The 22,144-nt window shown below is 41.0% G+C and overlaps 2 protein-coding genes across 46 annotated transcripts in view; one reads left to right on the top strand and one right to left on the bottom strand.

Moving 5' to 3' along the window:
• Window positions 1-10,614, top strand: part of IFT88 (intraflagellar transport 88) — a 120,992-nt gene extending 110,378 nt beyond the window's left edge. For 34 of the 37 annotated variants that reach the window (XR_012426710.1, XR_012426711.1, XR_012426708.1 and 31 more), the window contains 2 exons: window positions 9,875-9,985; window positions 10,220-10,614. Coding sequence is in view for 34 of the 37 variants with exons in the window: in XM_045376907.3 (XP_045232842.2) it covers window positions 9,875-9,985; window positions 10,220-10,341 (233 nt within the window). In the remaining 3 variants the exon portion in view is untranslated. The remainder of the gene's footprint in view (window positions 1-9,874; window positions 9,986-10,219) is intronic. The other 3 variants (XM_074021638.1, XM_045376905.3, XM_065532932.2) reach the window with 1 other exon arrangement.
• The window catches only part of EEF1AKMT1 (EEF1A lysine methyltransferase 1), a 147,280-nt gene that overhangs the window by 67,648 nt on the left and 57,488 nt on the right, over window positions 1-22,144 (bottom strand). For 6 of the 9 annotated variants that reach the window (XR_012426719.1, XR_012426713.1, XR_012426717.1 and 3 more), the window contains exon 5: window positions 18,210-18,333. The gene's annotated coding sequence lies outside the window, so the exon portion shown is untranslated. Of the gene's footprint in view, window positions 1-8,668; window positions 9,624-18,209; window positions 18,334-22,144 lie in introns of those variants that run through there. The other 3 variants (XR_012426718.1, XR_010582369.2, XR_012426716.1) reach the window with 1 other exon arrangement.

Raw genomic sequence — 22,144 nt, 5'->3', positions numbered from 1 at the left:
ACTCCAGTAATGTTAATCAAAACATTCGTGAAATTCCTTTTTTGTAATTGCCTTCAGAGGCAAGTTACAAAAAGCACAGGAAATTTAATCCAAAACTTCTACAAAATATATATGCACATACATACATATATGCGCATACACACATATGTATGCATGCATATATCCTATCTGTAAAATATATACACATGTATTTTATATATACATATGTGTGCACATACATACAAACGCACATTTTATGAGTTCTTTTTTACCCTCTTTCCCTTCCTACCTTTCTGCTGTTTTATCAACAGATAAGCATTTCTCACGTTTTCTATCCATAATAAGTACTCAGTAAATACCAACATTCTTCCAGCTTCACCTCTCATATCCTCTTTATATGCTAGGTGTTAAGTATTTAAGTTGCCACATACAACAAATACATAATGTTACCTCCTTTGCTTACATCTTCACTGAGTCCCTCCACAGTCTCCCTCTCCTCACTTGAGTATTGCCTGTACAGTAGCTATCAGGGTTCATTTTTACAATTTTAGTATATTCCTGTTAGGTTTTGTTGGGTAATCATGTAATTGGATCAATAGAAGTAGGGGATGAGGGGTGAAATCAAACAATTGCAGCTGTAACAATGTAAGAATGAGCTGAAATTCTCAGAGTAAGGCTAGGTCCAGTCTATGGTCCTTGTAAAATTATCTGAGCATTATGTCCTCTGAGCTGCCGAGGTCGTTACTTTCTTGGACTGTGGGTTGGGAGAGCACTCTGGACCCCTAGCCGTGGTGTAGTGCCTCTCCGCTTTGGAAAGGGACGGGAGCAAAGCAAGACCAGCTTCCTGGTAATAAGAGGATAGGCCATTTCCAAGTCAGAGTACAGAGCACCCAAGTACATTGGACAGTAAAGTCCTGCTAAAGGTCCCAAAGGGATTGTCTGATGCTCTTCAGTATTTCTAGATAGAAACAAACATTTCCTCATACTTAAGGAGTGAAAATAGATCTTAATTATTGCATCTTAATGGAGGCTAAATTGAATATCATCTTCTTAAAAGTGGAAGAGACAGATAAAAAACTTTTACAAAGTGTCTAATGGATAATGAAGTCAATTTATAGCTCACCAAAAGAGAGTTATTTAAGAGATTTGAAAAAGTTAGAACCACTATATTCATAACACATTCAAGGAAATGGGCAGAATTTTTTAGGAAGTTTCATTTTAGATAGTACTTTCAAAAAATAAGAAACTAATAGGGGCAATTGATAGACTTCCTAGCTTAAGGGAAGGGGAATGTTGAAAAATGATTACATATGTATTGATTAATTGGGCCTTAAAGACTACAGAGGGCCGTTAGATTTTTCAACTAAGATAGTGTTGTTAGCCCTAAAGAAAGCAGTCTCAGTGCTCTGTTACAGGCAAAAGTCAGACTCTAATGATTTAAGAAGTGAATGAGTTGCAGGGAGGTAGAGAAGAGGATATAAACTATTCTCTCACACATGGTGGTAAAATATACAGCCTCACCAATAAGTAAAACAATGCAAACTTGCCAAGACCAGCTCGGTCATGGAGACCCTAACCCAGCAGCACTGGAGGAATTAAAGACTCAGACACAGAAATAGAGTTCAGAGTGGGGTCAGGGGGCTGACAGCCTTCAGAGCTGAGAGCCACAAACAGAGTCTGACCCACATATTATTGACGGTAAGCCAGTGCTAAGCATTGCTTCTATAGGTTATAGATTAGCTAAAAGCATTCCTTATAGGAAACACAGCATTTTTAGCAAGGAGCAGAGAAACAGGCCCTGGCTGATTATCTGCAGCAAAAACATGTTAAAGCACAGGCCGCTCCTGCTATTGTTTGTGGTTTGAGCAGTTTTCTGCTCAGGGGCGGGGGCCAGGTTTTCCTTGCCCTGCTCCAGTAAACCAACACCTTCTAGCAGTGTGTGTGACAGTCATCACGAGCATGCCACATTGCTGCAGAAATCCTGTTTATGGCCAGTTTCTTTCAGGCCTGTTTATGACAGGCTTAGGGCTTGCGACCAGCACAAACTAACCTATAAAATTAGCAATGAATTCTTTAAAAGGTAATTCCCAAAGAGCAAGGATGAGATGAGCACTCTTTGTTAACTAAATTCTGCTGGGGAGAGTTCTAAGTGGCACACCCTGCTGGGAATGTTTGGAAATATTCATCAAGCCCTTTAAAATGCCCATACGCAGCCGGGTGCGGTGGCTCATGCCTGTAATCCCAACACTGTGGGAGGCCAAGGCAGGCAGATCACTTAAAGTCAGGAGTTCGAGACCAGCCTAACCAACATGGTGAGACCCTGTCTCTACTAAAAATACAAAAATTAGCCAGGTGTGGTGGCGCACACTTGTAGTTCCAGCTACTCAGGAGGCTGAAGCAGGCGAATCATTTGAACCTGGGAGGTGGAGGTCGCAGTGAGCAGAGATTGTGCCACTGCACTCCAGCCTGGGAGACAGAACAAGACTCCACCTCAAAAAATAAATAAATTAATTAAAATGCCCATACCCTTTGATAGGAACTTACTTTAAATAATTATGTACATACATATTGATCACATTATTTACAGTAGAAACATTGGGAATAAACTAAATGTTCAGCTGGAAATAATTCCCAGTTGAAGTATGTTCTCCACAGTTGTGTCACCCTGCAGCAGTGATTCCAGGCCCCTTCTTCCCACTGCGGTGATATCCCACATCGAGCTTCCTTGGCTCATCTTTAAGGGGGATGCTGTTGCCGTTGGGAGCTCCATAGACTTGGATCACTTAACATAACAGCTTCGAGAGATGATATATCTTCCGAGAGACAATCTTATTTGCAGCTGGAGTGCAGTGACTAATAATAATCACACAATGTAATTTCCTTTTTACTTTTCTCTAAACAAAATAATGTTCATACAGAAATCAATAAAATAAGAAAAATGCAGGAAAGGCAAGTACTTTTATTGCATCTTTAAAACGTGTTATAGGTATGACATCATGGAAATTATTTATAGTGAATGCTGAAGGTAAAAGTCACCCACAGACTGTAAAGTTCCTGAAGGCAGCGGCCGCGTCTCCTTTTGCCTCTGCTGGGTGTGAACAGCATAAGGTACTGAGCAGGAGCACAGTTAACACTCATCGGAATTTAAAATAGCATCGGTGGTGTTAAAGATAAAGAAATTGATACATTTTTTCTTATTTTCACTACTTATATAAATGTAGTATGTACTCAGTTTCACAAAATCATTGAATTTAAATATGATAAAAATCTGCCATAACCTGTTTAGAAAATTAGCAAAAATGAAGGGCATTGCTTTTCATTTTCTCTGTATTTTTTCTATCTTAAGTTTATTACTGCTATAAATTATTTTCATGCTCATAACCATATTCTTTCTAAATGAGTAAAGACTGCCTTTCCTTGGAAACAATTCATTTTTATTTGGAGAGAAATTTTCACCAAAGTTTATGTAGTTAGCCCCTTAACCTTACTTAATTTATTCTGTGAATACAGCCTTTTATAAGACTCACTTTCTTGAACTCCTGGCCTCAAATTCTCCTCCTGCCTCAGCCTCCTGAGTAGCTGAGATTACAGGCTCAGGCCACCACACCCGGCTTAAAAGTCACTTTCTTACAAAAAACAAACAAACAAAAAACCTTCATATTTTAAAACTACATCACTCTAAAATGTTACAAATAGGTCGTCTTCTTCGTATGCATTGCCTTGTAAAGACATTGGTCAGGTCAGGACGTAGAAGGCCACCAAGTAGAAATGTGTTACGATGTTTTTGCAGACTTGCTTAATAAGGCAGGGAGGGGTCAGGTTGTTCTGGGCCAGCAGAAGGGTGTAAAATACAGGGTGGTGAAGAGAGATTGTGAGTTTCCTTTAAATGCTTAACTGTCATTATTAAGACAGCCACATTTCGTGGGGCGAGCCAAACTGCTGAGCTGGGAATAGCATATGCTTGGAATCTGAATATGAATGAGGCCCAGGTGCCACACTTTACACGGATCCTTTGCTAAAGAGGCACTATTTGTCTAACAGGCAAGGCCCAGGCCGGCAGGCAAGAAGGCTGGGTTTTGGTGCTGATCTTGTCACTAACTGTGCACTCTTGAACAAGTCACTTCACTTCACTATCCTAAGCCTGTTTTCTCATCTGAAAAATAAAGGGGTTAGACTTAGCCTTTTAAATGACATTTTTGTGTGTTTCTACTGACTGTAAAATTATTACAGACATCTATGTCTGATGGTAAGATAGTCTAAATATTTAGGAAAACTCCAAGTATAGCTCTCCTAAAAGTGGTATGTTGAATGTTAAAGAAAAGAAGGAGGAGGAGGAAAAAAGAAAATAAAATGAAAAAAACCTTTAAAAATGCATGACCGAGTTGGAAGGAAAGAAGGAAATTCTTTGGAGGCAAAAAGGTCTAGAAAGTTTAAATCCAAAAGAGTAAGAAGTGCAGGAACTGGCATTTGCTTAGCTAATCCCTCATGATTGAGAGCCTCAGATTATAGACACTCATGGGGACCAAGAGATAGGGCCTGGGGCCTCAAAAAGGCCAGAGCAGAGGTCAGATCAAAGAATCCCTGTCACAAAGCTAGGACTTCTCACTGGCAACACTTTCAGTAGGTCGAGTAGAAAAGAGGCCACCCGGGCCGGGCGTGGTGGCTCACGCCTGTAATCCCAGCACTTCGGGAGGCCGAGGCCGGCGGATCATCTGTGGTCAGGAGTTTGAGACCAGCCTGGCTAACATGGTGAAACCCCGTTTCTACTAAAAATACAAAAAAAAAAAAAAAAAAAATTAGCCGGGCGTGGTGGCGCATGCCTGTAATCGCAGCTGCTCGAGAGGCTGAGGCAGGAGAATCGCTTGAACTCGGGATGCGGAGGTTGCAGTGAGCCGAGATCACGCCATTGCACTCCAGCTTGGGCAACAAGAGCGAAACTCCGTCTCAAAAAAAAAAAAGAAAGGAAAAGAGGCCACCCTACAGATGATGGATTTTCACCTTGGTTCTAATGTAGAAAACAAGAAGAGCTCTTTTGATAATTCCTAACCGTAAGCCTTCACTCACACAGTTATGGAGCTGGAGTACATATTATATCTGTGTGTTCTGAAGAACACCAAGCTGAAAACTTGGTTTAAAGTGGACTGGAGTTGGTGAGGCTACAAGATGCCTACAAAAAATAAACTTAAATCCTCCTTGAAGGAATTGACTTTAAGTTTCAAAGAGTAAGAACCTACAGTTAAGAAAAAGTAGGCACGCATGAGGAAATAAGTCACTAAGAGTAAGCAACAACAGAAACTATAGAGTCCAATCGTCAAAGACTACAAATATTGTAATTATCAGATAAAGAACATATTTTAAAAGTGAGACTACAGATGTCTGAACTCTAGGACTGAATAGATTCAGATAAATTTTTTTGGGATTAAAATACTGCCCCCAAAATGGATACTATTTATTGTGGAAGATGAAAACTGCCAGACAAAAATAATTGATAACTAAATTACAGAAATAATTAACAGGAGCCATTTATAGTGGTGCACTCTACTTGTGAGGCTGAAGTGGGAGGATCATGGAACCAAGAGCTGCAGTGTACCGATTGTTCCTGTAAATAGCCACTGCACTCCAGCCTGGGTAACAGCAAGATCCCATCTCCAGAATAAAATAAAATAATAATGATAGGAAGAAGAAGAAACTAAAGTTATCAAAATCACATACCCAGAGATGAATATGTGTGTGTACTTGTACCCTGTTTTCATCATTTCCCATGATATCATGCACATCTTCCTCTGTCATCAAATATTTTTATGATTTTCTTTTTCTCTTTTTTTTGAGACAGAGTCTCGTTCGATTGCCCAGGCTGGAGTGCAGTGGTGTGATCTTGGCTCATTGCAACCTCCACCTCCCAAGTTCAAGAAATTCTTGTGCCTCAGCCTCCCAAGTAGTTGGGATTACAGGCATGTGCCACGATGCACAGCTAATTTTTGTATTTTTAGTAGAGATGGGGTTTCGCCATGTTGGTCAGGCTGGTCTCAAACTCCTGGCCTCAAGTGATCCACCCCCTCAGACTCCCAAAGTGCTGGGATTACAGGCATGAGCCACCATGCCCAGCCAAAATTTTTTTTTATTTTCTTAATAAACATTTTTAAAAGTAGAATTGTTGAATATAAAGGTATGCAAAATTTTAAATCCTTTTTTATGATGGTCAGAAACACTGAAGACTTACCATCTTACCCATTTTTAAGTGTACGATACAGAGTATTAGCTACATGCACATTGTTGTGCAACAGAGCTCTAGAAATTTTTCGTCTTGCAAAATTAAAACTCTGTATCCAATGAACAACTTCCCTCTTCACCCTTTCCCCTCTCCTGGCAACCACCATTCTACTTTCTAAGAGTTTGGCTACATTGGATACCTCATGTAAGTGGAATTATGCAGTATTTGTCTGTTTGTGACTGGCTTATTTCTCTTAGCATAATGTCCTCAGAGTTCAACCATGTTGTAGTGTGTGACAGGATTTCCTTGTTTTTGAAGGCTGATAATATTTCACTGTATGTATATGCCACATTTTAAAACTTCATTCATTTATCAATGGACAGTTAGGTTGCTTCCATCTTTTGGCTATTGTGAATAATACTGCAGTGAATATGGATGTGAAGACACTGAAATCCTCTTCTCATTTATTTTGGCTAAATACCCGCAAGCGGGACTTGCTAGATCGTATACTGCCTCTATTTCTTTCTTTTTTTTTTTTTTTTTTTTTTTTTGAGGAACCTCCATTGTTTTTCATAGTGGCTGCACCATTTTACACTTCCTTTGAGGATGCATGAGAGATCCAATTTTTCCGCATTCTTACCAACACTTGTTATTTTCTAGGGTTTTTTGGTATTTGTGTGTGTGTGTTTAATAGTAGTCATCCTAATTGGTGTGAGGCTGTGTCACTGTGGTTTTGGTTTGCAGTTCCCTGATGAATAGTGATGTTGAACATATGCTTTCCATATGCCTGTTGGCCATTTGTATATCTTCTTTGGAGAAATGTCTATTCAGATCCCAATTTTTAGATTGATTTAGTTTTAATTATTTATGTATTTTGGATATTAAGCCCTTATCAGATATATAGTATGCAAATATTATAGGTTGCCTATTCACCCAGTTGGTTGTTTCCTTTGCTGCACAGGAGTTGTTAACGTAGTACCATTTGCCTATGTTTGCTTTTCTTGTGTGTGCTTTTGATACCATATCTAAAAAATCATTGCCAAATCTACTGTCACGTCAATTTTCCACTATGTTTTCTTCTAGGAGTTTTATAATTTCAGATCTTACATTTAACTACTGAATGCATGTTGAGTTAAATTTTTGCTTATGGTGTGAGGTAAGGGTCTGATGTCATTATTTTGCATAGAAATAGCTGGTTTTCCTAGCACCACTTGTTAAAGAGACTGTTTTTGCCCCAAGGTGTAGCCTTGGTACCTTTGTTAAAGATCATTTGACATTATCACTCCATGAAAGTTAGTTGAAAATGATGAAACCACAGTATTCACAATATTACCCACACTAGTCCTCATAATGAAACTTTCAAAAATTGCATTTATAGTTTTTCAACTGGACAACTGAAATTTTTCAAATGAGGTCAGGTTTTATTTATTATTTATTTATTTTAGAGATGGGTTCTCGCTGTATCACCCAGACTGAGTGCAATGGTGCTGTCATGGCTCATTGCAGCATTGAACACCTGGGCTCAAGTGATCCTCCCACCTCTTCCCACAAGCAGCTGGGATAATAGGTGCATGCCACTCTGCCTAGACAACTTTTATTTTTTATATAAGCACTTTATTTTATTTTTATTTATTTATTGAGACAGAATCTCGCTCTGTAGCCCAGGCTGGAGTGCAGTGGCACGATCTCAGCTCACTGCAGCCTCTGCCTCCCAGGCTCAAGTGATTCTTCTCCCTCAGCCTCCCGAGTAGCTGGGATTACAGGTGTATGCCACCATGCCCAACTAATTTTTGTATTTTTAGTAGAGACAGGGTTTTACCATGTTGATCAGGCTGGTCTCGAACTCCTGACTTCATGATCTGTCCACCTTGGCCTCCCAAAGTGCTGGGATTACAGGCATGAACCACCATGCCTGGCCCCAAGTTTTACTTTTTAAAGGTTTGCTTTTTCCACAAAATGTGAATCTTTCAGGCTAGGAATTTGGATTTGGATTTCCGAAGGGTTTGGGGTGCCTGAGGGAGCTATCAGGGTTTTGTTGGTAATTTACATCTATATAAAAAGTGAAATAATGTTGTTGTATTTACTAATGAGGGTGTGTTTCTGACATTCCACAGTATTCCTCAGTGAGCAGTTCTGTGAGGCATTTCCATCTTATCTCTGTAATGGGAACACCTACATTTTTGTGGAGACGTTGGTTGTCATATCTTATGTACCCATGAGTCAAAGAACTGTGTGTACCTGTGCCCTTCCTTGACTGCCAACCCTAAGGCAAGAAGGCCTGTTTGGACCACTCCCTCCCAACTTTGTTTTACATTTCTCACCCAAACTTTTCTTCTCACATACTCATTCATCTTTTAAAAGATCGCTGTATGGTTATTGTGTATATATTTGGTGGCTTATCTTAAACCTTTCTTGGAGACAGGTAGGATATACATTATTCAGGAAAAAAAAGCAAAGTAAAAGAAATATCCCTAGAGCAATGTTTTTCAAACTTTATTGATCTGAGCTCGCTCAGGCAGTTTAAAAGACACCCACATACATTTCTGCATGGAAAAAATTAACTTTTGTTTTAACAAAAAATAGAGAGGGACAGAATAATTTAAAATATACTAAAATGTGTAGACATATTCAATACACTGAAGAGTTTTATTTTCCGGTAACATCAGTGGTAAGGGAAATGGTAAAGTTTTGGATAAGAACCTTAGAGAGGACTTACTATTTTGGGTCAGTTGGCCAATCTTAAAATGTGGGGATTTTAAAGACCATCTTGTTCAGATTTATTCCCAGAGACATTATCAGTAAACTAAAATACAAAGTATATTCAAAAAAGAAATGGTCAGTGTGTTTATCAGTGGACTACTCTCATTAAAAGTGAGGCTTACATAATAGAAAAAATATCACTGTAGGAATTATAAGGGGAAGAAAGGAAAACTGTGGGGCTAGAGGAGTAGTTCTTCTAGAAAATACTACAGAAATTTCTGGTTAAAAAGTACTATAACATTTCCTACTTATGTTAGTGTTCAGCTTTATCTGAAAATCCTCAGTGATACATATTACATTTTTTCCTAAGGCAGCCATTGCCTATTTGGGCAATTATAATTCTTTTTTAGGTTTGTCATTATATCAAGCCAAAATCTATGCTGCTATACAGGGGAAGTCTAATCCTCTTGTCTACGAACACGCTTCAAATGTTTGAAGAAAGTGCTTGTGTGGTCTAGGTTCTCCGCCCGCTAGGTTGAGTTTACCTAGCCTCCTCTGCTGTTTTTCATGTGATGTGGTTTTAGGGCCCCTCTCCAGGCACGACAGGAGGTTGATCTGAGCTTGTGACTTCCCATTTGTTCTTTCTTCAGGTGCTTTGTTCTTTGCTAGGTTATACTAGTCAGGGTGATCTCTTACTTTCTCTTAAGATCTTCCATAAAATTGAAACCTATAACTAAGCACACATTTGAAAGAATACATATACAGATACAGGCTACTCTTAAGTGATGTTTTATCTATATTATAGATTCCCACAAGGTATTTCTTTTAAATTTCAGAAAACAAGAATTACATCCCTAAGAAGCTGGCTTCCAAATGAAACAACCTGCTTGTTTTTTGGCAAATAAGTATGCTTTAAGATGCATAATGTAGTTTTATGTTTTCTCAACATATTAAACAAATGCGTTTTTATTTTTGTGTTTTCAGATAGTGGCCAGAACTATAGTGCCGGTAGTAAAGGTGAACGACTAAGTGCCAGACTCAGAGCTTTACCTGGGACAAATGAACCTTACGAAAGTAGCAGTAACAAAGAAATAGGCAAGTGCCCCCCACCCAGTTCCTCCACACACAGCAGGTCTGAAGAAGAATGGTGAGATGGCCAAAGGTGTCGCTGGGAATTCTTAAGAAATTGATATTTAAAGATAAAATGTAAAATGACTTGGGAGACCATTTCTGTTCACTCTGAGTTACTCATTTTGATTATGAGCCTGATTGGTTTCACATTTGTTTTGTTTATATAACTCTAACATGATAATATCTTTTGAAACCTAGATGCCTCCTATGTGGACCCGCTTGGCCCTCAAATAGAAAGACCAAAAACTGCAGCCAAAAAAAGGATCGATGAGGATGATTTTGCTGATGAAGAATTAGGAGATGATTTGCTTCCAGAATAATATTCACTTTAATATGTTATTTATTAAAGGAAAGAAATTGCCTTATGAGACCATCCTCATGTTAAACCTTGGATTAAATATCCAACCTGTAATTTTTTTTCACTGTCAAAACTTTAAATAAGTGTATTCTATTTTGTAAGTATGCATTTAAGTTGTTTTTTTCTTTTAAGGACTAAAAACAGGTAAAACTAATACTTTAGGCCAATGACTGACTTAGCTTTTTGAAAACATTGACACACAGGAAGAAATAAATTTATAACACAACCTAGTACATATATGTATATGTAGTCGTAAAAATTTACTCTTCTTATTGCAGTACCTGCTAATATTTGCTATAATTTCATTCAAACAAAGTGCTAGTAGTGAAGTCACTACATTGATTTCATGGCTTGCAACTTGAAAAATGCTGTGTGGACATAGCACAATTTCTATTCATACTTAAATTGCTTGGAGTTTGGAAATTCTTTGGAAGCTTTGCCTCGTGGGGATTAGAAACACTATTAAAACAATTATGTTTTAGAAGCAGTATAAAGGGTAATGGGATTAAATACCAAACCATAACCCTAGTGCTCTTTTCAGAAGTTCCTTTCTACCTCAGCCCGGGGGTGCGCACCAAAAGCACAGAGCAATAACAACTCTAAGATTGCTTTTCTCATTTGTGACTTAGCGGGGTGGGGGCATGGCTGCCTGCATTTTTCTTTAGCAATGTGTTTGGCTGGTCTAGAGTCTCCAGAGGAACTATAAGGATGAGGAAGTCAGAAGAAGTGGCTTATCTCTTAACACTATACCAAAGAGAATGGACCCCTCAATCCTACTTACCATTGTCTCTGCAATGTGCATGCTGGTCTTAGATGCGAGGGAAGAAAACCAAAACTAGACCACATTCCTTGCTCCCAAAGTAGGTTATGCTCTAATGGATGAGACATCCAACAAATACACTAAACATCCAGTATGTGCAGAGAATTAATTAAGATTGGGCGGATACAGTAGTGAAAAAGAACTATACCTTGCCCTCAAGAAGCTTAAATTCTGGTGGGGAAGATGGAAAATATATTTTGTTTGTTTGGGGTTTTTTTTGAGATGGAATCTCACTCTATTGCCCAGGCAGGAGTGCAGTGGCACAATGTCGGCTCACTGCAACCTCCACCTCCTGGTTTCAAGCGATGCTCCTGCCTCAGCCTCCCGAGTTGCTGGGATTACAGGCGTGCACCCCCACGCCTGGTTAACTGTTGTATTTTTAGTCAGACGGGGTTTCACCATGTTGGCCAGGCTGGTCTTGAACTCTTGACCTCGTGATCCACCCACCTTGGCCTCCCAAAGCTGGGATTACAGGTGTGAGCCACCGTGCCCGGCCAGAAAATATGTTTTTAAAGGACTCTAGATATTGTTAATTACAGTTAAGAGAACAAAATGGAGCAATGCAATAGGTAGTGATTATAGAGGAGGGACTCTAAGAGGTGGCCTTGGTATTAACATTAGAATGGTGAGAAGAAAGCAGTGTTCTGAGCACGTGCCGCACACTGAAAAATGAATGATCCGGATGTGTCACAGGGTGATTGAGCTACAGTGACAGTGAGTGAGAGGGTTTGGGATCCAGCAATGTGGGTGGTGTGCTACATAGGCAGGAAAGGGAAAGGAGATGAGATCCAAAAGGTAGGCAGGGTTCAGAGCATGTACAGCCTTATAAAGACAGTGTGGATCTTACCCTAGTTACTACAGAACAGCTGCTAGAAGGTTTCATGCAAGGGAGGTGAGTTAAGTGCTTTCATTTAACCTTTAGAAACCAGTCATCACGCTGGTCGCCATGAAGATGAAGTGGGCAAGGGGGATGGAAGGGAAAAGTGGAAACTACTAGCAGTAGCCTGGGTAAGAGATGAAAGCAATTGAGACCAGGTTTTTAGCAATAGGAATTGTGAGAATTGGTCAGATTCAGCATATGTTTGGAGGTGGAGCTGAGACTTACTAATGGATTGGATGTGGATTGTGAGGGGAAGAAAGGAAAAGATGATGCCAAAATTTGTGGCTAACGGAGTGGCTAGTGTTGTCTTTTTAGTAAGATAGGAATAGATTTGGGGGGAATAAGTAGATGTGGTTTAGCCATATTAAGTTTGTCTCTTAAGCATTCAATTTGAGATACAAAGAATGCAGTTAATCTTCAAAATCTGGAGGTCACAGAAGAGGTGAGGGCTACAGGTAGAGATGTGGGATCCACCTATGTACACTTCGTACTTAAAACCATGAAATTGAATGAGATCACTTAGGTCTGAGGGTGAGGACAGAGAAGAAGTATAAGCACTGTGCTCGTGAGTACAGGAGAAAATGGATGGCTCAGCAGAAGAGACTGAGAAGAGCAACAAGTGATGTAGGAGGTTTCAGGATTCAAACTTCCAGTTCTGAGGAGGATGCAGTAGGTCATGGAAGGCCTCTGAGGCAGGTGGGGAAAAAAACAAATCATTGCAAAAATCATGTGTTCAAAGTATGTGGAGAGCTGTGGAAGCAATAAAACTAAAAATTAAAGAGCCTTTTTTTTTTTTTTTTTTTTTTTTTTTGAGACATCTCGCTCTGTCACCCAGGCTGGAGTGCAGTGGTGCGATCTTGGCTCACTGCAACCTCCGCCTCCCGGGTTCAAGAGATTCTCCTGCCTCAGCCTGCCAAGTAGCTGGGATTACAGACGAGCACTATGCCCAGCTAAATTTTGTATTTTTAGTAGAGACAGGTTTTTGCCGTATTGGCCAGGCTCGTCTCAAACTCCTGACCTCAACTGATCCATCCACCTCCTCCCAAAGTGCTGGGATTACAGGTGTGAGCCACTATGCCCGGCCCCCAAAATAGCAGTTATCTTGAGGGTAGACTAAATAGCAAATATCTTGTGGAAAGCCTTTCCCCCTAGCAGGACATCGTCCCCTAAGAACTATGGGAGATTTAAGCCCTGAAGAGCCTCCATCCCAGTTCCCCAGCCTCCAGCATTACCCCAGCTGAAGCAGCACTCCAGCAAATGCCCCATGGGGGAAAGCCAGCCACACATTTGGGGCTTCTCTAAGTCTCCAGTTTGTCATGCTGACCCCAAGTGACCACCGAAAGCTCTGCTAGTTTCTCTAGATGATACCTTTTCCCTGGGGAAAGTGCAGTTCTTAGCCCATGCCTAGAACTGGCGAATGTCTACAGAAAAACAGGCAGGATCAGCAGTTTATTTAGAAATAGCTCTTTTGGGCCAGGCGCGGTGGCTTACACCTGTAGTCCCAGCACTTTGGGAGGCTGAGGTGGGTGGATCACGAGGTCAGGAGGTCAAGACCAGCCTCTGGCCAAGATGGTGAAACCCTGTCTCTACTAAAAATACAAATATCAGCTGGGCATGGTGACGGGCGCCTGTAATCCCAGCTACTTGGGAGGCTGAGGCAGAGAATTGCTTGAACCCGGGAGGCGGAGGTTGCAGTGAGCTGAGACTGTGCTACTGTACTCCAGCCTGGGCAACAGAGCAAGACTCTGTCTTGAAGAAAAAAAAAAAAAAGATACTTGCTATTTTTTGAATCTGCATGGGGGCAGGAGGCTAAAGTCAAAACTTGGAGGGACCAACTTGACTCTTTCCATCTGTCTCAGCTGAGGAGACAAATCCAGGCTCCTAATCAAACGCCTAGAAGGACAAACATGAATCAAGGGTGGACTGACCCTTACAAACTCTGCAGCCCAGGCTGGGTGAGGTGGCTCATGCCTGTAATCCCAGTGCTTTTGGAGGTTGGGGCAAGAGGATTGCTTGAGGCCAGTTCAAGGCCAGCCTGGGTAACATAGTGAGACCCTGTCTCTACAAAAAAATAAAAAAATTAGCCGGGGCATGGTGGCAGGCACCTATAATCCCCACTACTCGAGAGGCTGAGGCAGGAGGATGACTTGAGACCAGGACTTCAAGGTTACAGTGAGCTGTGGTTGTACCACTGCACTCCAGCCTGGGCAACAGAAGGGGACCCTGTAACTCAGTTCAATCCCTGACTGGATTGAAATAATTAGTCCTGAATCCTCTCTGCCTAACAGAGGAAAGAGGACCTTTCTATGGTAACAATATCATTTGCAGTCTCTATGGTTCTTAAATATACAATGCTTGGCATGTAATAAAAAAAATTACTGTGGCCGGGCGCGGTGGCTCATGCCTGTAATTCCAGCACTTTGGGAGGCCGAGACAGGTGGATCACGAGGTCAGGAGATCGAGACCATCCTGGCTAACACGGTGAAACCCCGCCTCTACTAAAAATACAAAAAATTAGCTGGGCGTGGTGGCGGGCGCCTGTAGTCCCAGCTACTTGGGAGGCTGAGGCAGGAGAATGGTGTGAACCCGGGAGGCGGAGCTTGCAGTGAGCCGAGATCGCGCCACTCACTCCAGCCTGGGCGACAGAGCGAGACTCCGTCTCAAAAAAAAAAAAATTACTAGAATGCAAGGAGTCAAGAAAATATGACCAGCAATCAAGAGAAAGTGTAAATAGAAGCAGTCCCCTAGATAATCCAGATAATGGATTTAACAAACAGGGACTTGTGACTAGTGTGTTAATAAAATGGATAAAAAGATGGAAAATTTCAACTGAATGTTGGAATCTGTGAAAAAGAGTCAAATAACTTTGAAAGACACTATCTGAAATTAACTTATTTGGATGGATTGAACAACGTACCAGACACAGCAGATGTCAGGATTAGTGAATAGGTCAATAGAAAAACATCCAAACTAAAGCAGACAGACATAAGACTGGAAAAATGAAGCAGCTGATAAGAGACACTTGGGACACAGTCAAGAGTTTAAATAATTAGAATGGGAATCCCGGAAGGAGTGGAAGGGAGAATGGGGTAGAAGTAACATTAGAAGAGATAATGTCTACAATTTCCCTAAATTGAAAAAGACATAAAGCCACAGATTTAGGAAGTTCAGTGAGCACCAAGGAGATACAAAGAAGACTACACTGTAGTTACACTGTGCTCAAACTGCTAAAACCCACAAAGTCCTTAAGCAGAATTACAAGGACAGAACTTTCAGAGAAACATTAATAAGATTTATGGCTAACTTTTCAATAAAACTAAGGAACCAGAAGACAATAGAATGGTATCTTTAAGGTGCTGAAAAACAAAAAAAATTAAAAGTCTGCCAACCTAGAATTATATTACAGTGAATCTATCCTATAAACTTTAAAGACTTTTCAGGCCGGGCGCAGTGGCCCATGCCTGTAATCTCAGCACTTTGGGAGGCCGAGGAGGGTGGATCGCCTGAAGTTAGGAGTTCGAGACCAGCCTTGCCAACACGGTGAAACCCTGTCTCTACTAAAACATACAAATGTTAGCCAGGCGTGGTGGCAGGCACCTGTAATCCCAACTACTCAGGAGACTGAGGCAGGAGAATCGCTTGAACCTGGGAGGTGGAGGTTGCAGTGAGCTGAGACTGCACCACTGCACTGCAGCCTGGGCAACAGAGCAAGACTCCGTCTTAAAAAAAAAAAAAAAAAGACTTTTCAGACAAACAAAATTTGAGAAAATTAATTACCAGAAGACTAGCTCTACAGAAAATGCTTAAAGTCCTACAGGCTAAAGGAAGATGATCCTAGAAAGCAGCATGAAATGACAGAAACAGATCACAAAGTTGAAAAATAATGAAAAGTACCAGAAAGGTATAGGGATATATAAAAGATATATATTGACTATTTAAAACAACAATAATAATGACTTGTGGAATTTTAAGATACGTAGAAATAAAATATTGATAATACTAGTCCAAAGATTGGGGCTGGGTATTCAACGAAGTTTCTTGTATCATTCAGACAGTGCTAGACCATAATGAGGAGTGGTTTGCACAATGTACAATTAAAAAGCTAATAGTACAACTAATGAATATGGAAAGAATGATAAAATCAGCCAGGTGCAGTGACTCATGCCTGTAATCCCAGCACTTTGAGAGGCCGAGGCAGAAGGATTGCTTGAAGGCAGGAGTTTGAGACCAGCCTGGGCAACAAAACAAGACACTGTCTCTACAAAAAATTAAAAAATAAGCCAGGCACAGTGGCGAGTGCCTATAGTTCCAGCTATTTGGGAGGCTGAGGTGGGAGGATCACTTGAGCTCAAGAGTTTGAGGCTACAGTGAGCTATGATGGCACCACTGTACTCCAGCCTGAGTGGCAGAGTGTGACACTATCTCTAAAAATAAATAGAGAAATAATAACTAATAGATAGATAAATAAAATTAAAATCGCCACTTTACAACCACCACAATATTAATTAATCCAAGCAAGAATCATCACTGATTGCTAAAGCAAGTGAAGAAAAGTTTGATGAGAACAGCATATTTACATAGCCCCAAAGTTTTCCCCCATGAATTACTTATTAATCATAAGAGGAAGAAAAGAAATTTTATATTGGAGAAACCTGGTGGTACCTCAATCATGACCAAAGTTAACACAGCCAATAATGGGATGAATAAAATCCTTGTGCCTCCTGATGTGAGACACTGAAAAAATACAAGATTACCTAGTCAATATTCCTGCCAGAAAAACTAACCTGAATCGAATCATGAAGCAATACCAAACTGAAGAACATTCGACAAAATAACTGGCCGCTACTTTTCAAAAATGTCAAGGCCATTAAAGACAAAAAAAAGTCTGAGGAACTATTCCAGATTAAGGAAGACTAAAGCAGGCTGGGTGCAGTGACTCATGCCTGTAATCCCAACACTTTGGGAGGCCAAGGCAGGTGGATCGCTTGAGGACAGGAGTTCAAGACCAGTCTGGCCAACATAGTGGGACCCCCCTGCTCTGATCTCTACTAAAAATACAAAAAATTAGCTGGGCCTGGTGGTGCACGCCTGTAATCCCAGCTTCTTGGGAGGCTGAGGAACAAGAATCAGTTGAACCCAGGAGGCGGAGGTTGCAGTGAACCAAGATTGTGCCACTGTACTTCAGCCTGGGCAACACAGTGAGACTCTGTCAAAAAAACAAAAAACAAAAAAGAAGGAAGGAAGGGAGGGAGGAAGGAAGGGAGGGAGGGAGGGGGGGAGGAGGAAGGAAGGAAGGAAGGAAGGAAGGAAGGAAGGAAGGAGAGAGAGGAAGAGAGAAAAAGAAAGAAAAAAGGAAGGAAGGAGAGAAGGAAGGAAGGAAGGAAAGAAAGAGGAAGACAAAAAGGAAGGAAGGAAGAAGGGAGGGAGGGAGGGGAGGGGAAGGAAGAGGAGGGGAGGGGAGGGAAGAGGAGGGGAAAGGAAGGAAGACTAAAGAGACATGTCAACAAAATGTAATGCGTGATCCTTGCTGAGATCCTGGACTGGGGGAATTTTGCTGTAGAGACAGCTGGTGAAATGGGAATAGGAATGTACAGATGCTCCTCAACTCATGAAGGGGCTGCATCCTGATAAACCCATTGTTAAAACATATCACACGTTGAAAACACATTTACTGCTCTGTTATACCAGTCATAAAGATGAAAAATCATAGCTCGAACTATCATTAAATCCAGAGGCTCCTCGACTTACCATAGGGCTATGTCCCAAAAAGCTCATCACAAAGTCGAACAATCATAATCGAACGATCATATGCTGGAGACCATCTATATAAGTATTTGTAAAATGTCTTAATTTTTAGAATTGCACTACGGTTACATAAGCGAATGTCTTTGTTCCTGAGAAATACACACTCAGGTGTTGTGAGACAAAGGGTCCTGATTTTTGGTGGCTCCGTGGTTCAGAAGAAAGCGGTGAAAAAGCAATGTGGAGAAATGTTAACAAGTAGTGGAACTGAGTGAAGGGTATGTGGAGTTCCTTCATACTCTCCTTACAACTTTTCTGTAAGTCTGAAATTATTTCAAAATAAACGTTTTTTTTTAAAGCTAATATAACTGGGCATGGTGGTGTTTACCTGTAGTCCTAGCTGCTCAGGAGGCTGAGGCAGGACGACGGCTTGAGTCCAGGGGCTCGAGGTTACAGTGGGCTATGACAGCACTACTGCACTCCAGCCTTGGTGACAGAGCAAGACTCCACGTCTAAAAATAATAAATAAAAATAAAAAAATTAATGGAGGACAAAATATAATGATAAAAAATACTTGATTAATCCAAAGAAAGGCAGGTAAAGGAGAAATAAAGGAATAAAGAGCAGATGAACAAAGAGAAAACAAGCAGCAAAATAGGACTTAAACCTATTTATATTAGTAATTACATTACACTAATAATTATAAAAATGCAAACTCAATTATATTAATAATTAGTAAATGCTAGTTATGTTAATACAGCAAATGTAAACAGAATATTCCAATTAAGTGACAAAGATTATCAGACTATTAAAAAACAAGACTCAACTATATGTTACTTACAAGAGACACATTTTAAATGCAGTCCTGCACCACATAACATGATTTCAGTCAACAGCAGACCACATAGATGATGGTGGTCCCATACAATTACAATACCCAATTTTTACTGTACCTTTTCTATGTTTACATACACAAATACTTACTATTGTGTTATAATTGCCTACAGTATGCAGTACAGTAACATGTTGTACAAGTTTGTAGCCTAGATGTGTTGTAGCCTTAACTACACCTCAGAGAGCCCGGTTGTATAGTAGGCTATACTCAGTGTAAATACAATCTAGGGTGTTCACACAGCAACGAAATCACCTTACATTTCTCAGAATGCATCCCTGTTGATAAGTGACATGTGACTGTCTAAAGGCACAGATAGGTTGAAAAAAAAAGAAAAAGAATGCCCATCAAGGCCAGGCGCGGTGGCTCACGCCTGTAATCCCAGCACTTTGGGAGGCCAAGGCCGGCAGATCGCCTGAGGTCAAGAGTTCGAGACCAGCCTGGTCAAGATGGAGAAACCCTCCCCGTCTCTACTGAAAATTCCAAAATTAGCCCAGCGTGGTGGCGCTTGTCTGTCTTCCAAGTTACTCGAGAGGCTGAGGCAGGAGAATAGCTTTAACCCGGGAGGTGGAGGTTGCAGTGAGCCGAGATCACACCACTGCACTCCAGCCCAGGCAATAAGAGGGAAACTTCATCTCAAAAATACAATAAAATAAAAATTCAGAATCTTAGCTGTAAAGGGGAGTCAAGTGGGACCTGGGGTCAAGAAAGGGTTTATCAAATGCATCAGGAAGGAAGGTGGGAGACATCAGACTGGGTGGGAGTAAGTTAGCGCATTTGCTGGTTGAAAGAAATGTAAAAGCTCTCATCTGTGTCTGTGGAAGGTGTGAGGAAGGAATTGGGCAGCGGAGACTCGAGGAGAGAGAATATGTAGATTAGTGATACAGGAAAAGACCATAATTGCAGAGATGTAATAGGATACTTATGTTGAAAGTTAATCTGAGATTTGGGTCATAACTCAGAATTGAGTCTACTCAGCTCAGTGGTATGATTTTTAAGAGTTGGGATTCTAGGCAAGTACAACAGAGAAAAAAGGAGAAAGGGATTAAGTAAGGGTGTTTGCAAGGGTGTGGTGAGTGTCGACCTGTGAAATCTAAACTAGACAAGAAAGGACATAAGGACTCCAGGGTGGAATGGTTAGTGAGAAGTGGGAGAAGGTTGGATGACGGCAGAGAACTGCAGGAGTGGGCGAAAACAGAAGGTACGTGTGTCAGGGAATAGGATATTTGAAATCAGATGTTCGGATATGCTGCAGTTATTGGCGACGACGAAACCTTGGATATGACCATACGACGACAGTTGAGATAGGAAATAAAGACCATTGGAACTAACACAGTCACTTAGAAATCAGCATGTAAACCGTCTCTGTGGAGGTGACGGTGCCAGGAATGATCAGCAGGAATAATGGTAGATCCAGGGGCTGAAATCGGTGAATCAAGTGAGTGACCAGGAAGGTGACAGCAATGAGAAGCACTATCAGTAGGAACATCCAAGCACAGTTTTGTTTTGTTTTGTTTTTCTTTGAGACGAAGTCTAGCTCTGTTGCCCAGGCTGGAGTGCAGTGGTGCAATCTCGGCTCACTGCAACCTCCGCCTCCCAGATTCAAGTGATTCCTCTGCCTCAGCCTCCTGAGTAGCTAGGATTACAGGCATGCGCTACCACGCTTGGCTTTTTGTATTTTTTTAGTAGAGACGGGGTTTCACCATGTTGGGCGGACTGGTCTCCACCTCCTGACTTCTTGATCCACCCGCCTAGGCCTCCCAAAGCGCTGAGATTACAGGCGTGAGCCACCGTGCCCAGCCCCAAGGACAGGCTTTTAAGGAAGAGAAGAGGCTTTGGTAGATTTGAACATCAGTAACCCAAGAAGATGAGTATGCAAGGAGCCAACCGCACACCGGCTTTTGGAGTTACAGTGCCTAAGGATGATTTAAAAGATTTTCTCCAGCAGCTTGCCTCACGCCAAGCAGTCCTGCAGCTGTGCTAGTATTGGGGGTGCTGAGTAAACCAGGGGTGAGGGACTGGAGGGGCTTCAAATGTAGCTTGCGTGGCCACACTGCAGATGTGTTGGTTTTAAGGGAACACGATGAGCCTGCTTTTGAGTATTTTGTTCCCTTTTTTCACTTGCATGTCTTAGGTTTGAACTTAATTATTAACATGCTTATTTTTCATCTTCATAAATATGTTGAAATTTGAGGGGAACTCATAAACATTTGCACCTATTTATAAGACTTTTTCCCAAGTGATTAGTCTCACAAAGTTCACCTTTGTTCTGTCAAATAGGTGAGCATTTTCAGTCACTTGTAATGAAAACTGCTGGAAAGTAAATATTTTCCTTCCCACTTCCAAGGTAATGGCGGGGGTGGGGGGTGGGGGGCAGCGGGGTAAACGAGAGAAGTTGCCATGTTACCAGACAGTGGAAAATATTTTGTTGAATAATATACAGAACTAAGTCTGGTACCATGTCACCTCATATAGGAATGGATGCGGAAATGAGACAGTATTTCTATGAAACTCTCATAATGATACTCTCCTAAAAGCCTCCCACGCTTCCTTTTTTCCAATAAAAACTAAGCAGCATTTGAGTACTGAAACCTTTATTCCCATTTTACTGGAACGTAAACAAAGAACATTAACAATGTACTAGTCAGAAAAAGTGTTTTATAACCGAAAACAAATATTTGCCAAGAGCTGTAAATTGCTTTAATCGCTTAAACTGGAGACTTCAGTGTGATTTTTAGCAGATTACCAAGCTCCTTAGTTATAGAACATTCAAGGCATAGAAAAGTGTTTTTCTTACAAAGCACAACTGAAATGTAGTTTAACTAATGGTTTACAATTCAGTCAACTACCAAAGCTGCAAACCATTTAGGGAGTCATCAATTACATAATTTGTACACTTTCAAAAAGCTCACAGCTGGGATGGGTTGTTTTCAAAGCATGGCTGCTTTAAAATGATCATATTCATTAGCCTGCCACCTAGGAAGCATTAAGCGTTTACTTGCAGAATGAACGAGCGCGTTGTCTTGTGTTACGAAGTATAGAATATAGTTCATTTTAGTTTCTTCATTCGCAGACAATCAGGCTCATTTCACGTGACTGCTTGCACTTAGAACTCAGTTATCACGGGGTAGGAACTCTCCAACATCGTCGTCATAGGCCAAGAGATGCCCGTGAACAGCCATGAAAGTGCCAGTCAGGGAAGGATGCAGTGCTTTGTTTTACAGTTGTCGGATAGAGGCACAGGATCATTTCACGTTGTTGAGGAGAAAGGAGAAACAGCCTCCTCCCACCTTGTTAAAAAAAGAGATTTAAAAAAATCTCTAATTTCCTCGAAGTACGGAATCTCAAAAGAGGTAGCTCTAAGGAGAATCCCTCTGGGTTTGAGTGCATTCCTCTTCCAGGGGGCCTATTCCATTCTTGGACTGCTTTCC

This window comes from Macaca fascicularis, chromosome 17 (assembly GCF_037993035.2).
Source record: "Macaca fascicularis isolate 582-1 chromosome 17, T2T-MFA8v1.1".
Lineage (NCBI taxonomy): Eukaryota > Metazoa > Chordata > Mammalia > Primates > Cercopithecidae > Macaca > Macaca fascicularis.
The sequence above is the reverse complement of the archived record's forward strand: the minus strand, read 5'-3'. Positions and strand labels throughout refer to the sequence as shown.